Source organism: Diachasma alloeum, unplaced genomic scaffold (assembly GCF_001412515.2).
Source record: "Diachasma alloeum isolate Michigan unplaced genomic scaffold, Dall2.0 Dall_scaffold_00177, whole genome shotgun sequence".
NCBI classification, from domain to species: Eukaryota; Metazoa; Arthropoda; class Insecta; order Hymenoptera; family Braconidae; genus Diachasma; species Diachasma alloeum.
This window is the reverse complement of record NW_021680343.1, coordinates 924,821-942,700: the sequence shown is the minus strand read 5'-3', so window position 1 is coordinate 942,700 and position 17,880 is coordinate 924,821. Positions and strand designations below refer to the sequence as shown.

Sequence of the window (17,880 nt, the reverse complement as noted above, 5' to 3'; positions counted from 1 at the left end):
TGCGCGGAGCGGGAATTTTCAAGATTGTTATGAGAGGTCGGGGTAAAACGGACACTTTTGACTTTTTTTAAAATGTTAATGAGGGGTTGAAATGTTGATAAAATTCTATAATTTTTTTTTCAGTACAAAGAACAATTTTTTCTTTTTGTGTCACTTGGATTCGGAAGAATTTCTCAAAAACTCAACTGGGAGATGAGTCGACTTAAACCGTTTTACCACTTCGCTACTGATTTTAACCATTTTTGTATGAGATCATGAGATAATTCAGTATTACTTCCTATAATTACTCTTTCAAACATTGTTATTATTCATTTAAAATTGGGGAGAGTCCCCTCTCGAGCAAGAGGGAAGGTATTGATTCAACATTTGCTGGAATTTTTGCCATGGTGATGGGTAAACAAGTGGTTGTGAGGACTTTTCCGGGTGAAAATTGAAAAGTGATCATGGAAAACCTGACGCAGAGTTTATTGAGTAATTATTACGGCCTCGGCGGGGAGAGGAGAGAGGGGAAGGCAGTCGCCAGTCACGAGGGATTTCGGAGGGAATTGGGGGAGGAGGGCGCGGTGGATGGAGATGTCAGCGGAAATTTTCATCGGGAGGATACTTCGGGGGGTGGACCGAGCTCTGAGGTGAATAATCGGGGACGCGGGTAAAATAAAAACATTTGCGTTCTTCAAAGATATTCATGACTCATTGAATTGCTTATGAGATCAGATTTCTTTTTTTGATCGGTGCAAGTTTTCATTTTTCATTTTTTCACGTTTTATTACTTTAATAAAATGTTAACAAGTTATTCAATTATTCAATGAAATAAAATTTGTAATGAAAACAATTATTCTTCTCCTTTGATGTGAGTCAGACTCATCTCAATTGAAGATTTTGTTTCCAATTTTTTCTTTTTCGGAAAGGAGTTCGTTGGAGTTACACTGAGAGAAAAACGACAGAGTTCTCAAACAAGTCTTGCTTGTGCCAAGAAAATAGTTTTTTGAAAATAATCAAAAAGGATTTTTTTGGGCCAAACATGCAGAGTGCGCCGGAATGAAAATTTTTTGTCGCAAAAATAGATTTAGGGGGCAGTAGAGTAAAATGGACACTTTAGACTTTTGTTTTAATTACTCATAACTCAGAAACAAATTTATCAATTCAGCTCAGTTTAGGCTCATCACAAAGGGAAAGAATTGTTCTTTGCAATGAAAAAAAAATTATTGAATTTTATCAACATTTCAACCCGTTATGAACATTTTAAAAAGTAGTGCCAGAAATGTCATTTCCTCTCCTCTCCTTATTCGATACTCCCATACGTATTTTGCTCCCGAAAAATCTTTGTTTTATGTGAAACAAGGGATAGCAGTTTTTCGTTTCGGCTGTCTAATAGTCACAGACAACAAATGAACCCTTAAATGAAACAATAATAATGATATTATACCAATCTTGTAACTTGGGGATAAAATATTTGTTGATAAATTTTCCTCTGTATGAGATATTTTCATCCTGAAAAGGCACCGTCTGGTGTGAATTGTCCGCCTCTTGAGCCAAATATTTCGTTGCTGTCGAAAGCAGAACAATTATTCATGTTTGAGACTTTCCAATTCGAACCAAACAAATTCTTTTTTGGCAATTTTCAACTAGCGATTCTATAGGCCCAAACAAGACTTGTTTGACAACGTGTTTGTTTTTCTCTCAGTGTACTCTCCCTCAAACAAAAAATGTCATAAATCTTTTTTGAAGTTGAATAATTTCCATTCGCAATAGACCCAGATTGTTGATTCAAACGAGACTAACGGAGCCGTCAACGGTGTCGTTCACCCTTGGCGAGCGTTCGCTGAAGTTGATCTCAACGACGAAATAGTTGACGATGAAGAAGTGGATTTGGAGGTGGGGAATTCCCAGATAGAAATGCCGGAGGAAGGCAGGTCTGGCTTTCCAAAATTGATAATCCCGGATAAAGATGTGAGGGATGAAGCCGCCGAGCTCGGAGTGGCTGACGACGTGGTTCTGGACAGTGCGTCGGACGTTTCTACAATGTCAACGAAGAAGAAAACGAGGAAGAAATCGAGACTGAGTGCCACCGGACCCAGCGACCCGCAGCCGCTCATCCTCATGCCGCCGGTTCCGAAGAGAAATCCGATAATCAATAAGGAGTTTTGCGACATGACGAACGCCTCGATCATCGAGTTTCCCAGCAATTTACTCGAAGAACTGTCAACTATTCGCGTAAGAGATCTAAATCGCACGATAAATTACCGCGAAATCGAATTTTTATTTTGAATCGAGGAAAAATATGAGACAAACAATACATTTTTCCCTTTTGTTAACTTAATCTGTCTCAAACGAACAGTAAAATATGCGAGGTTTCAGCTGCACTATTCGCGTAAGAAGATATAATCATTGTCGAACTCCAAATGAACTCTCCTGCACAGGAGAAAAATCACACGATAAATTCAGTAGCGAAGTGGAAAAAGGTTCAAGTCGATTCTGATTATTGACCAGTTTTTAGTGAATATCTCGGAATCTAAGGAGAATAGCGAAATTTTTGTCAAAACCTTTTTTGTAGCACTCAATTTGCTCTAGAAAAAAGGTTATTACGAAAATTTCATTATTTCCTTTAGATTCGGAGATATTCTTCAAAAACTCAAGTAAGAGATAAATCGACTTGAACCGTTTTACCACTTCGCTACTGAATTACTGTTAAATCTAAGTAAGCGAAAAGCGAAATTGAATTTTTACTTTGAATCGAGGAAAAATATAAGAGAGAAAACGATTTTCCGCTTTTGTAACACAATTTTTCGCGAAAAATTAGTGTTTTTAGCGGCACTATTTTTTTCATAATGTAGCAGCTGCACTATTCGCGTAAAAAATATGATTTTTATTGCATTCCAAATAAATTCTCCTGCACGGGGAACAAATCACACGATAAATTACCGTTAAATCCAAGTAATTGAAAAGCGAAATTTAATTTTTATTTAATTTTTAAATTCAATTTTTGACTAGAAAAAAATGTGAGACAAAGAATAAATTTTCCCTCTTTGCAACACAATTAGAACAATTAGTAAAATTATCGAGTTTCCAGCTAATTATTATGGTGCAGTTCAAAAATTTTTACTTCATTTTTATTACAGTTGATTAACAGTTGATTTTCCTTTTCTCCGTGGGATTCGCCCAATTTTCAGATGCTGTATCTCGAGAACAACAGCCTCAACGAATTACCAGAGCAACTATTCACGTCCCTGAGCTTCCTCCAGTGGCTGGACGTCCGGAATAACTGGCTGAAGACACTTCCGCCGACGATTAAACATCATCAATGCCTCGAGACGATTTTACTTCAAGGGAATAGAATCGAAAAATTACCTCTGGAACTCTGTACGTATTTTTGTTTCGTTAATTCATTGGAAATTTCTGTGAACTTTGATTTTTTCTATTTTCTTAATGATGCATTCATCACGGCAAAACAGAGAAGAACATTACGCCATATGTCCCAGATACTTTATAAAAAGCTATCAAACGCCAGTTGAAACCGAATTTTTCGCTCATGGCCAACAATTTAAACAAAAAAATTAATGAAAATCGTGAAGTTATATGTGAATTCATTCCTTTCAGGTCTCGTACCGAACCTGAAGACACTCCACACAGCCGGCAACCCTTTGACTTCCCCTCCCCCCGAGATAATCGCCCAAGGACTCGCCTCCACCATGAATTTCTTGAGGAAAGAATGGAATATGGAGTATCCGAATGACCCAGTGACCCCTCCCCAAGGTAATCCCACAGAATTGAAGCCTCCAGTTGAGAACATCCGAACATACCGAATATTTTATGAATTCATTAAAAATAATGACCTTAATTCGAAATTCAGTGGCACACGGATTATTAATAATTTGAAAACGAAATCTAAAAAAGTTCCAGAAAAATTGTTACCTAATCCAATTGCTATTATAGACGTTCTGTGGGAATCCCAGGGCGATGTCATCATTTATCATTCTCGAATGAAATACTTTAAGTAAAAATGTTTTCATCACTTGTGCGTAAAGTGAGATTTTACGCACGCTAAGCGCAGAATCCCACTTTTCGCACATTGTGATGAAAAATAGGGTTCGATAGTAGACGGGCAGTAATCCACACGCGAGTTGGAATGTCATATTTTCCTCCCTTGGCGCACAATCTACTATTTGAACCCGTGGAAGGCGTTTAGCGCTCGCAGTTCCACACGCAAAAATTTATATTTTGAGAAATGTATAAAAAAATATCTTAAATTGGTCCAATTTATATAAAAAAATATACAAAACATATATTCAATTTTTTTTTTTCCAATTACAATTATTATTATTATTATTATTATTTTATTTTTTGGGTCCAATTTATGTAAAAAAATATACAAAACATATTTTATAATTTTTTTCATATAAATTGGACGAATCATACAAAAAAAATATTACAAAAGGGTGTCAAAAAAATATATAAAATGTATGTTTTGTATATTTTTTTGTATAGTCTTCATAAATTTGAACAATATATGGAATTGACCCATATTATATATTTTTTAAATATATTTTTTGATGAAGGGAAGGCGAGTGCTATCCCCCCAAGGATCAAAGAACACTTTTCCCACGAGTGTCGAACCCTAAAAAAAAATTTCACCGATTTTTCGTTGCAAGGGTTAACTTGCCAACGCGGTCATCGCCCGAGGGCCTTCAGCCAGGGAATGTTGAATGTGGAGTGGGTTTTTTCATTTGGAAAATCTGTGGAATATTCGGTTTGAAAATGATGTTAAATTTTCAGATGAATATTATGTGGAAATTTGTGATGAAAAATTGGTGTGAAATTGTCGAACCCTATTTTTCATCACAATGTTTGGAAAATTTCCCTCGTGTTGTAAAGTCTAATTTCACTTCACGCACAAGTGATGAAAAAACAGCAAAAATACTCAATTTATCGTCAATCCGCGTCCTTGAGATCCCAATAATGCCCCTAAAATATTGCAGAAGTGAAGTCAGCGTCGACGATCCTCTGCGACGATCCGCCAGTGCTCACCTCCTCGAGATCTTCTGGACTCCTGAATCGCTCATCTATGTCAGCCCTCTCGAAATCCCTGAAGACGCTGTCTACCCGGGAAAAATCGCGGAATTACCGGCCCAGCAACAGGTACGAAGCCCTGCACTCGAAAGAGTACGACCTCCTAGAACTGAACTACCGTTCGAAGATGAACGAAACTCCTGACGTGATCTGTGACGACTGTCGCGAGCGCATCCAGAACTCCTCGACTCACTCGAGTCGTCCCGACGAGTGGGACTGCTTCATCGACTTTCAGCAGATAAAAATCAAAATGCGGGAACGTCAGAGCGACGAGGAAGAGTCCTCCGGGTCTTCGACGCCGAGTAGAAAAGACGTCGGAGTTGTCGCAAATATCGAGCCTGTCGAGGAGAAAAAAACTAAGGGTGTTAAACTTCCCAAAATAATCAACAGGAATTTTACGAGCGACGTTAAGAGACTGGAGGACGTCAAAGTCAAGGAGCGAGTCTATAACGTCATGACGAATGACAGAATAATGACTAAATTGCGGCCCATGAGGCTTAACGATCCCGACTGGATCCTCGCATTTATCGAGAATTATCTGGGGGTGGATAATCGACCCATGGGATATTTCCCCACTAGAAAAACTCGGCGTTAATTTAATGCACTTTTTTCATTTTTAGTTATGCCTTTGGTTTCAACGTTTTGTGATATTTAGGTGCAGAAGTAGTTGAAGTAACAGGTACGAACCCTTGTACTCAAAAGAATACGACCTCCTAGAACTGAACTACCTTTCGAAGATGAACGAAACTCCTGACGTGATCTGTGACGACTGTCGCGAGCGCATCCAGAACTCCTCGACTCACTCGAGTCGTCCCGACGAGTGGGACTGCTTCATCGACTTTCAGCAGATAAAAATCAAAATGCGGGAACGTCAGAGCGACGAGGAAGAGTCCTCCGGGTCTTCGACGCCGAGTAGAAAAGACGTCGGAGTTGTCGCAAATATCGAGCCTGTCGAGGAGAAAAAAACTAAGGGTGTTAAACTTCCCAAAATAATCAACAGGAATTTTACGAGCGACGTTAAGAGACTGGAGGACGTCAAAGTCAAGGAGCGAGTCTATAACGTCATGACGAATGACAGAATAATGACTAAATTGCGGCCCATGAGGCTTAACGATCCCGACTGGATCCTCGCATTTATCGAGAATTATCTGGGGGTGGATAATCGACCCATGGGATATTTCCCCACTAGAAAAACTCGGCGTTAATTTAATGCACTTTTTTCATTTTTAGTTATGCCTTTGGTTTCAACGTTTTGTGATATTTAGGTGCAGAAGTAGTTGAAGTAACAGGTACGAACCCTTGTACTCAAAAGAATACGACCTCCTAGAACTGAACTACCTTTCGAAGATGAACGAAACTCCTGACGTGATCTGTGACGACTGTCGCGAGCGCATCCAGAACTCCTCGACTCACTCGAGTCGTCCCGACGAGTGGGACTGCTTCATCGACTTTCAGCAGATAAAAATCAAAATGCGGGAACGTCAGAGCGACGAGGAAGAGTCCTCCGGGTCTTCGACGCCGAGTAGAAAAGACGTCGGAGTTGTCGCAAATATCGAGCCTGTCGAGGAGAAAAAAACTAAGGGTGTTAAACTTCCCAAAATAATCAACAGGAATTTTACGAGCGACGTTAAGAGACTGGAGGACGTCAAAGTCAAGGAGCGAGTCTATAACGTCATGACGAATGACAGAATAATGACTAAATTGCGGCCCATGAGGCTTAACGATCCCGACTGGATCCTCGCATTTATCGAGAATTATCTGGGGGTGGATAATCGACCCATGGGATATTTCCCCACTAGAAAAACTCGGCGTTAATTTAATGCACTTTTTTTATTTTTAGTTATGCCTTTGGTTTCAACGTTTTGTGGTATTTAGGTGCAGAAGTAGTGGAGGCGATTCTACGCTGGAGGAAAAAATTCGGTGGATTTCGAAAGTCAGGGAGATCCTCATCAAACAGGCTGCTGAGATCCAGAGGACAAAGTGAGATGATAAATTGGAGAGTTTCAAGGGGCTAATCCCACGTGAATTCCAGATTAATGTCATTATTTCACTTTTTCGTATGAAATAACTTGGGGATTTTTATGTTCGTGAATTACAGAGATCGGGAGATTTTGAGGGAGTGGAGAGAAGATCGCAGAAGTTTCGAAAAAAGCATGAAGAAAGCTGCTAGTCGAACACAAGGTATTTTTACATTCGTAAAAATTGAATTCAGAATTCTTGAGAATAGATGTGACTAAATATTGATTATACCTGGCAATTAAGGCCCGGGTGGATTATCTTTCGAACGTTATCTCGATTGTTTTTCCATCTTCGTAATGTAAAATTTATCACAATTTCCATTGGATTTTACATCACGCAGGAGTCCCTAAAAACTTTGATTGTACAATCATAATATTTGGAGACTCCAGGGCTATGTAAAACTGGATAGCAATTGGAGATTATTTCAGATTATCAAAATGAAAAAAACAATGAAGATCACGTTCGAAAGATAATCCACCCGGACCTTAAATAGAATTTTTCCACAACCTTGAGATAAATTTATAAATCCCAAAAAATCACCTGTTACTGAATTTTTATTATTTCCTCAGAAGGAATTCCATACGATATCGACTGCTCCGACACGCCCTTCCTCACCATAAAGAAATTGCAAAAACCCCCGAACCCCTCGAATCGAAGGAATATCAAACTCTCTGGAGACATGGATAAAAAAATGTTCGAGATAATTGAATCCCTGCAGCATTACCAATCGAAGAATAAGTCTGCCTCCCTGAATGCTGACCTGCAATTGGAATTACTTCACTCGGAAATAATAAGGGTAAAGTCCATATTTTTCCCCATAAAACGCTTGAAACAAGAGTGAAGAACAATAGTGATGAGCAAGCCAATTTTTTTCAGATCGAAACCCTTTACGAAGAGATTCAGGCCCTGAAACGGCAGAACAACGCGTCCTACAGGAAATACAATGGCCCCCCAATCTCCAGCAACTCCAAACGCTACGACCCACCCCCATCAATAATAGTTTAATGACTAAAATTAATAAAAAACACAACAGACTCAGTCTTGACAATTTTTTAATTCAGATGAATCATTGATCACATGGTTGTCTGATAAGGATTAGCAGTTCATACAGTGTTCAATGCATAGTTTACGGTATCGAGACGACTGGCTAGACCATCATCCCATCACTAAACCAAAACGAAATAAAAATAATTAAAAAAACTGGCTAAAAAATTGTGCTCCAAATTTGTGTCTCGAAACTGAAAAAAAAAACGTTCGTCTGGATGATCTGATATTCAGTGGTCTCGATGCAATCGAAGTACAAGCATTCATCCCCAGGATGTGTCAGTATAAAAGTTGGATAAAATAATCCTCACTGGTACCCTCTGAAACTACATCATAATCATACCACTCTCAAGCCAACGATAGCTCAATCAATCTCTCGATTACATAGCAATCGACTTTTAAATTATTCTCCAATAAAAATCACGACTCAATTCATCCTCAAATGCCGAGTAAATGATTTTTCCTATAAAACTTGTGCAGATCAGTGTAAAATAAAGGAGCAATAAAGAATATTGCACTTTTTGATGAATCAATGATATGAAGAGGCACGCACCTTTCACCATTCACGATAAATTCCTCAATTCTCTTACATTATTTACAGAGAGCTGCCTTTCTCCATGAATTTCCACTTGGCAGGGGTTTGAAACATGTTATTCTCGAGTCATTGAAACTTCACTCCCAGAGTGGTACCTGTTTCAGTATAAATTCAACCCTAAACTTGTCCGTTTGTTTAAAAAATTTGCGCAGATGTAGTTTTTTTTGTCTCTCAAGTTAAACTACTGTTCGGTCTGGTGCAGGTCCGAGGAGGTAAACTTTGTTGACGAATATTACTGATGAATTGGCCCTCTGTTAGAAGCTTCTGCACATGACGACGACACCCGGGCTCTCATCCTGGCCGGGATTGTAATCTACGAATCCTAGTTTACCGTAAAACTCGTGGGATTCTTTGTCTATTGATGACATTGTTGTGTGAACGCCAAATGAACCTGTAATTTAATTGATGACAATGTATTTCTTTATTAATTTATAAATTCATTCATTCGTTCATTCATTCATCCATTCACTCATTCATTTATTTATTGTGTGAGACACCATAAACCCAATTATCGAGTCGAATAATTACATAAAATTAAAAAAAAAAACTTAAAAATTCAACAGTTGATTCAAGAGATGAACGATATGGGAGGAACGAAGACGTCATAAATATTTACCCACAACATTCTAATAAAATAATGAAACGAGAGAAGATATTTACCATTCGCTCTCAAGGCAGCAAGAATACAAGTTATCAGTCTCTTCGGGATGGACTGATCGGTAACAGTAGGTAATACTGAACACATTATCTGTGACGGATGCTGACGAGCCAATTGCTCCGGGACATCAGTTGTAAATGAATGGAAATATCTTATAGCCTCCTGTAATAATTACACAACCATCAAACACAGAAATTTCCACTTTTCAATGAAAAATCTGAGAAGCAAATAATCCTGGATAAAGTGACATTTTCGGTTATTTTGAGAGAATTTTATTGAGAAACTCATTTTCCTCTGTGAATATTATAAATCTAAATAGATCATCTATCTATCTTTGAAAAGAAATGAATTATTACTCATCTTCTTTTTGAGTGTTGTTAACTCATCTTTTTTAAAAAATGGAGAATTTATTCTTTAATTAAAAAATCTGCTCAATTGGATGTATTACAATGATGTGATTGTACCTGAACACTTGAAGGCAGATCATTCGTGATGTCCTCCAGTGGATACTTGGCCTGCAGTTCCGGTATCCAGGACACAGCCATCTTCTGATTAAACGTTTTAACGTTCAACGAAGCTGCGATATACCCCACAATACCCTCATCGTCCTCCACAATCATACAAAACTCTGGGCTGAGGGTCAAATAGCCACCGATGAGCCTGTCCGCCACGGCTGACGTTCCACTGACTCCAGTTATTCTGTTGCACACCGCATAAACAGCATCCTCGTCTGATGGCAGATAAGGTCTGATGGTGTATATTTTACTAGTTGGAATTTCAGGCGCCTTGTAGATGAATAAATCGTTCCCACTGTCCACTGGGATGAGCCTCTGGAGAATAAGAACACCTCGTGAATAACGAAAATCATGAGAGAGCTCGATTTTATTTATTTTCGTGGCAATGAACCTGCAAATCGGCGGTCAATCCTCCCCTGAAGACCCAGGGCTCTTGGTCTCCACTCATGAACGTCTCCTTCCATCCATTCGAGAACCCTGTCCCATTTGAAATGAACATTTTTTTTTCAAACTTGTGAAAGTCGCCATTTTAATTATTACGTATAACGCTGCGCTGAGGCTCCCTGTTAATATACGCTGTGCAGTGAGGACCCAATATTGTGCATTCAAATGCATCAACGAATTGTTGATAAAAATTATCACTGATAATTCTGCTTGAACTTTCAGAGAAAAATTTAAAAAATTTTCTCTACGACTCATTTAGGTGAAATTTCCCTGCGCCCGTCTGCTGATTAATCTGTTAATGTCTGGAATATTCAATGACATTGACATTTACGAGGCCATATGACAATAAAATTTATTGAGCATTGTGAAATTTCAGGCCATTATGGTTCTAAATTCTCAGTCTGTTGAAAATTCAATTAAAATATCACCGATTGCTTAAACTGAAAGAATCAACTACACTGACCCCCAGAATAAATAAGACATTCCGTGAGACGTTAAAAGTTTTAATCGTATCACTTAAATTCCCGAAAATTCCAACAGCGTAAGAATTAAGAATTAAATTCCCTGAAAAACTATATTGTGTCCTCATTCGCGCATCACAATCTCTTGGCAAAAGGTCTGGAAAGGTAGAAATCCGTGCAAATGATAGAAAAACGCCTGAAATAAAACATTCTATTACTCCTGGAAAATGTCTGTAATCAAGCAAAATAAATTAGTACAAGAGCCGAAAAATAGGGAATGGGATAATTGAAGGAGGCTCAAGAGATTGTGACTGCCCAGTTAGTTTTGATCTACGCGCCTGACTCTACGCGCAATTATCCACAATTATCAATGACAAATGCAAAAGTCCAAGTTTCGATCATTAGTGCATCGACTTTACATAATACTCAATAATCTCTTTCTTTCCTCATTTTCCACTAATGATCGATACTTTGTTTGTCGCGCGCTGTTGCCACGAGTTACTTATTGAAAAGTAAATCCCATACATGTGTAGCTCCCCTGGGTAAATGTCGTCATCGTCGATGGAAATCTGCCAAACGCTATCAACAGGAAAAGAAAAAAAATGATAGAATAAATAATTTTAATTTTCCCTTTCAGATCATTGGAGTGTTCAGTAAAGAAGGAATATATCTGTCGGCAAATGGAATTGCAGTTTCACCTGCACAATCACTAGCTATTGAATTCCATTGAACTGATGGGTGGACGAAGCCACTCGATAAATTCCTTCCCGAGGTGCGGCTGGAAGAAAAATCATCAGAAAGCCACAAATAAATGTCTCGTGTCCTGAGCAATTGCTGCCGATCAATAAAAATCAACTGAAATAGAAAGCTGTTGTATCGTCATTGGTCGTTTTGCTGTTGCTTCCTTCAATAATTCCAGATCAGCTCTCTGTCTTAAATTACCCCACAATTTATCCCTGAATTTTCAGTGAAAAATTTTGAATCACCAATTTTCCTCGAGTCGCTCGACTCGCGCTGATGATGCCAATTTATCAATCTACGCGCATGCCACATCCGTTCCTAAAGCGTAGGTGCAGATATTCGGCACTTGAGCTTGTCAGTGTCACTTATTAATCAATGATGAATTCAATTAATTGGGTGAAACAGTTATGACGCGCATTTTGCTGCAGATATTACGATTTTCAACCAGTGAATGCTCGATACTGATTCAGAATTTTTTGGTAAATAATTTTTCAACTATCAGAACGAATATTCATGGATTGTTTTTCAACTTCTTTAGTTATTAACGTAATATCTATTTTAATTTCCTATTCAATCATAAGTATGAAGGGAATTTTAATTCATTAGAGAAGAAACTAATGTGTTATTCAATAATAATTGAATAAAAAAATTGAACACGTTATGTTATAAAAATGAAATATACTTACAATCAATAATTGTAATTATAATTCACTTGAGGAATTATTTTCTTTAATAACAATTGAATAAGAAATTGACAATGTGAAATAATTTTAAAAAAACTTACCAATCCTGCAAACAGTCTTCTGAAAATCAAGTAACGAATTACAAGAGATTGATTTCTAGTTGATCAACATCAGCACTCAGGGGATAACGAGATCATCACAAAAATCTTTGTGAATAATTAATTCTTGATTGATTAACGATCAAAGAAAGCGATCGTGAAAGGCTTGAGCATGATTTTTCTTTCACTCGTGAAATATCAGTGATAATCGAAACATGTTGAATTCAAGGTAATGAATTCTTCTGATAATCAAATACCACCACTCACCCAACCACTTGACATAACTATTCAACAATGATACGACTCCGCTCATGTCCCAAATGTAGGAGTAAAGATCGTAGAGCAATTCTCGATTGTTGCAATAGGTGAGACGTTGAAATAAACGATTCACTGAACTGCACATGTCGTTCATTTTAGCAGCTCGTGCATGCCACTCCTCGACCTTTAACAAAAATTATTAAACAATTTACTAAAGAATAGAATAAATACAATAATATCTTTGCAACGAAACTTCAAGTAATTTCAGTGACTTTTTAATGAAATTGAAATTTCATGATTCTTTCCCCTCTAAATTGAATTCAATCTTACTATTCCAAAAATTACTAGTTCATGGAATGTCAGTTATTTCCAACAGTGCACGATGTTAAATGTATCCACAACAATCCAAACATTATTACATAATAATAATCCGATAAAATTTGTAATCTCCAATTCTCAACTTTTTTTATTTACTCTATTCATTTTATCCAACGACAAGGATAGAAGTCGAATTTATGGGTATTCTTTCATTATTAAAAAAAAATCGATTTCAAAATTTTGAGGAGACATTGAAAAATTAATTTGTTTAGCTCTTCCCGCCCATTTTTTTCTACATTTTTTGAATTTCTTCTTCCTTAAATATTGATAGTCCTCTAATACTTGAAGAAAAAAAGTAATTCGAAGTTCCCGTCGACATAAAAGAAAAAAAATCCATTTTCTAGCCGATTATCCCTTTCTGATTCTTTTTTCATTTCCTTTTCATAATATGGAAAGATGGATTTAAAATTTTTTCGGGAATACATGAAGAGATTTTTCTATTACCCGAATGAGATTTCGAATGACTTGTTTTGTGTGTTTATTGTGATCACAAAAAAACACTTTTCATTGATCTTTAACATAATTCCGCTCCATTCAAAATTGCAACTTGTGAATTAAGGAAAAAATAAATATATATAATAAAATTAGAATGGATAAAATTAAATGAATCTAATTGTGAAGAAATTGTGACGGAAATTGGAATAAAATAAAATAAAATAAAATAGTATGAATTAATCGAAAATAAATAAATAAATAAATACATACGTCAGCTTTACAATTAGCCTCCTCCTCCTTGCTCTTCCTGATGACCACATGAGCATTGCTCTTGAGCCAATTGAACTCCTGCAGCAGCTGAATTCCCTGTCCCCCATGCTCGAAAGGCAGATAAAAAAGATCACAAAGTAACGAAAGATCCTCGACAGTGAGTCTCTTCTCCACATCCTTGACCTCCCCCCCGTCGCCCCCCTCGCCCTCATGATTCTCCGAATCATTCTCCACGATCATCTGATTCCCATTGATCGTGGGAGAAGTGCCATCGACCTCCACCTGCATGCTCCCCGATGTCCCACTGCACGTGGAAGTATTCTCCACCATAGCGTCATCATCAGTAGGAATTTTTGCCACATGAGCAGGTGAATTACTGGGAGTTGTATTACAATCCATGGGCTCAGTGGATCCACTGTTCTGCACCCCAGAATTTCCCATGGGGGCATTGACACTGGGAATGACAGGTTCACTGACGACTTTCGTCTCCGAAATTAAAGAATTCATAACTGGTCCTGGAAGGGGCTGTGCAAAGCTCTCAGTGACATTGGAGCAGACCTCAGCAAGTGCCTGAAGATGATTAGCATTGGAAATAGCTGGCGCTGACGCCACTGAAACGACAGCAGTGCTGGTGGTGGTGGTCAGACTCATGCAGGTGTTGATCGAGGGAATAATTGGGATGGGAATTGTGGGGGCGACAGCTGGCTGGGGCTTGGCAATGACCCCCCAGGCAGCCTTCTTCTTGCTGAACTCAGGGAGCCAATCGTTTATAGCATTCTTCAAAGCATGTCTGGGATGGTACATGTTAGGAGAGAGTGTCGAGGGTACGTCTTCACCCACAACTCCGTCCTCTGTCTCAGTCTCCAGTTTAATGTCAGCAGAAACAGTGTCGTTGAGACTCAGATCACGTTTTCCATCGACATTGCACCTGCTCCACTGCGCCAGTGTGTGAATAGCAATGAAATTGGCTCCGTACTCGCAGTTGGGGTTCGTCAGGACTCCTCTGAGCTTTGGAATGAGGTCTGGGGATCTGCCTGAGTATGGACCCAGGAACACTCGCTTCTGGTCGTAATCGTTGGCGTGGAGATTGTCCCAGATCACTGGGGACCGTCTGAGAACTTCGGTTATCTCCTCGACAGACTCCACTGTCAGCAGACGAGAGATCACCTTTGGACCTGTCCACATTATGTCGATTTCCTGGGCTAATTTGCTGCCCAGGGTGTTCAGGTACTCTGATGTGGAGACGTTGGGCATTGCTCTCGTGGCGCAGTACTGCGTCGGGCAGAGCAGGAATTTTGGCTGGTTCAGGTGGTGGAAGATGTCGTTTGTCACTGATACTTGGGCGTGGGCGAACGACTGGAACACCTCCTTGTCGGCTTCACTCATCTCGGGCTCGATGTCGTCGAAGAGGAGGGCGAATGCCACGCAACCGAACTGGGAGACCTGCTCCAGCTTTCTCTTCAGGGCCGTTACCTCCTTCACGCTCGAGTACGTGATGTCCAGACCTGGGGAGAGCGCGTAGTAGAAGGCTATGCCGTTCTCGCGGGCGGCCGTTATCAGGCCCGTTAGGTGCTCCGCCTCCTCCACTGTGTACAGGTCGCGCCAGTACGCGCGGTGCTTGTAGTCGTCCTTTGGGGCGTACAGGTACGAATCCATCCCCCATTTCTTCATCCTGGAAACGGAGAAATCGGTTGGTTGGGGGTTAGGGTGCTGGAACAACATTGATAGCTTGGGGACAGGCCACTTGGCATCTTTAGGTTTTTCGTTTTTGGAGACAAATTCGATGAAATTTCAGGTTTTTGAACAGAATAAAAACGAAAATTTCACAGTTTACGGGAATTTTTGAATCAAGGTGAATATTCAGGGCCTAATAACACTGAATTTTCAATTAAAGATGTACAAGTACTTTGACTATTTTTTCTCTAGTGGAATGCTTTTCTATTTTTGTAGGCGAACGTCAGAGCTTTCGTTTGAGCCCCATTTGACCCTAAATTTACAGATTTTGTTATTTACAGTTCGCAGGTCTGAATTGGAATCTCGATATTGAATTGTTAGAACACATTTTTTAAATCTGAAAAAAAAATAGAAAGTTTGCTTTTGCAGGAAGATTGATGAAATAATTTAAAAAGTGCAATTTTGAAAATTCCAAGCAGTTTCTGTAAATAATTTATAAACAATAATTTATCAATTTTTCACCATAAAAATCATTAGTTCGGAATCGTAACAAATTTATTCATATTCAGAATTTTACCAGAAATCAATTTTATGCCTAGAAAAATAAAGTTTCCAGAAGTTGAAACAATTTCAATTATTTATTTATAAACAAGGAATTTTTAAAAAATAAGAACTCAGCGCATAATGTAATTTGAATGACGCTGAATATTCATGATTTTCTTTTTCAAATTTGTCTCAGGGAATTTAATTCACAAATTTGCTAATTGGAAACTCAAGAATATATTTATTTATTAATGACATTCGAAATTTTTTAGCAGCACTAAAAGATGCATTAAAAAAAATATTGTCAAAGTAAAGAGAGAAATCTCCAATAACGAGTTTTATTTGAAAAACTCTTTGAAAAAAACTGTCAAAATAAAACTCTTTCCTCAAATAACGAATGAAACTTGCATATGGCCGTGAAGAGGCTGAGGAGTTTTTCATTAATTGAAATTAAAAACAAAATCAAATCAATAACGAGTTAATCTCCAATAACGAGTTTTATTTGAAAAACTCTTTGAAAAAAACTGTCAAAATAAAACTCTTTCCTCAAATAACGAATGAAACTTGCATATCGCCGTGAAGAGGCTGAGGAGTTTTTCATTAATTGAAATTAAAAATAAAATCAAATCAAATGAAAATGAAAAAATTAGTGTCTTTGGATGCAATGAAGCACCTCCACAAAAACCAATTGTCAACTGAAAGGCTATTTGCTACTGAATTAACAACAAGAAAAATTACTTTTGAAAGAGATCTTTACGCTGCTCCGTCGTCCAAGGTCTTCCATAAAATCCTGAAAAAAAATTGAAGTGTCAGAACTCATTAGGTTGAAACTGTATAATTGTTTTAATAGACGTTTAACTACCTTCCACAACGCCACAAATGAAATTTCCATTTTTTGTGTTTGAATTGGGAGCTCCATTAGTTTCCGTCATCCTGCCAGATGAGAATATCCCCCTGGAATATTGTTTGCAATCGACTGGGCAAATATGGCCGACTGAAACTCACCAATAACCAGCCGTTCCCTTTGTTTTTGTTGTGCGTCTGGGTGGATTTCGCCTCGCTCCAACAAATGCGTGACTGGTGGATGTAAACAATACTTGGGATTGCTTGATTGTCACGGAAATATCATTTTTTGGGGGTGATTATTCGGGATTTTATGCGGAAGCAGCTGAGATTAGTTTCTGGACACCTCAGCGTACTTGGATCGATATATACTTGGAGTGAGAGTTCAACGAAACGATTCCTCGAGATTCTCGAGATGCACTCGAGGATCGAGATCTGCCTTATCGACTACTCAGAATAGATAATAAACGATACGCGGAATTCGAATGAATATTGTTTTTTTTTTAAGAATACAAATTTAAAAATTAGGGAAATTGAGCTGACATTTGCATTAAAAAATTGAGAAATAAAAATTGAAGTCTGTATTAGGAGAGGCTACTTCGACCTTGCGGTCAATACAATTGCGACTTCAATTGAAAATCATTGGAAAAAACCGGAAGTCGACGCTTTTTAAAGCAGCAAATGCAAAAGCTCATTTTATATTCCGCTTGGGAATTGAGGATGTTCATTCGCTTCTTCATGTTCGAGAAAAATTGGAGCCAATTTTTCTGGTGATCAAGAAAAATTAATTTCAACAGCTTTGAGGAACTGAAATAAATTTTCTTTTCCACACGATTTTTAAATTTATAATTGACCCGTTAGAAGACTTAAACAATAGAAATAAAAATAGAGGGCTACGTTAAAAAGTTTGAAAGGTATTCAAAAATGTCAAAGTGCATTCGACAAACATTTTTATCAAAAAGAAGAAGATAATTCCGTCTATAAGTTAAAAATCATTGGAAAAAACTGAAGTCGGCGCTTGTTAATACAATAAATACAAAAGCTCACTTTATATTCCACTTGGGAATTGAGGCTGTTCACTCACTTCTTCATGTTCGAGATAAATTTGAGCCAATTCTTCTGGTAATTAAGGATAATAATTAATTTCAACAGCT

At 38.1% G+C, this 17,880-nt stretch overlaps 2 protein-coding genes across 3 annotated transcripts; one reads left to right on the top strand and one right to left on the bottom strand.

Moving 5' to 3' along the window:
• Positions 1 to 410: 410 nt before the first annotated feature.
• On the top strand, positions 411 to 8,125 carry LOC107038073 (E3 ubiquitin-protein ligase LRSAM1). Its single transcript, XM_015256958.1, has 9 exons — positions 411 to 629; positions 1,753 to 2,214; positions 3,171 to 3,360; positions 3,598 to 3,753; positions 4,977 to 5,136; positions 6,943 to 7,047; positions 7,166 to 7,248; positions 7,656 to 7,882; positions 7,963 to 8,125. Exons 1-9 carry the CDS (start codon positions 444 to 446, stop codon positions 8,089 to 8,091), a joined length of 1,698 nt encoding a protein of 565 aa, XP_015112444.1. The 5' UTR covers positions 411 to 443; the 3' UTR covers positions 8,092 to 8,125.
• Positions 8,122 to 17,087, bottom strand: LOC107038060 (protein O-GlcNAcase). Of its 2 annotated transcripts, XM_015256938.1 has the most exons (9): positions 16,746 to 17,087; positions 16,622 to 16,673; positions 13,667 to 15,338; positions 12,593 to 12,767; positions 11,329 to 11,382; positions 10,290 to 10,375; positions 9,848 to 10,213; positions 9,386 to 9,545; positions 8,122 to 9,116 (listed from the first exon to the last, which is right to left on the bottom strand). In XM_015256938.1, exons 1-9 carry the CDS (start codon positions 16,813 to 16,815, stop codon positions 8,980 to 8,982), a joined length of 2,772 nt encoding a protein of 923 aa, XP_015112424.1. In that variant the 5' UTR covers positions 16,816 to 17,087; the 3' UTR covers positions 8,122 to 8,979. The 2 variants fall into 2 exon arrangements, with proteins under 2 accessions (XP_015112424.1, XP_015112432.1); XM_015256946.1 differs by lacking the exon at positions 11,329 to 11,382.
• Positions 17,088 to 17,880: the final 793 nt, after the last annotated feature.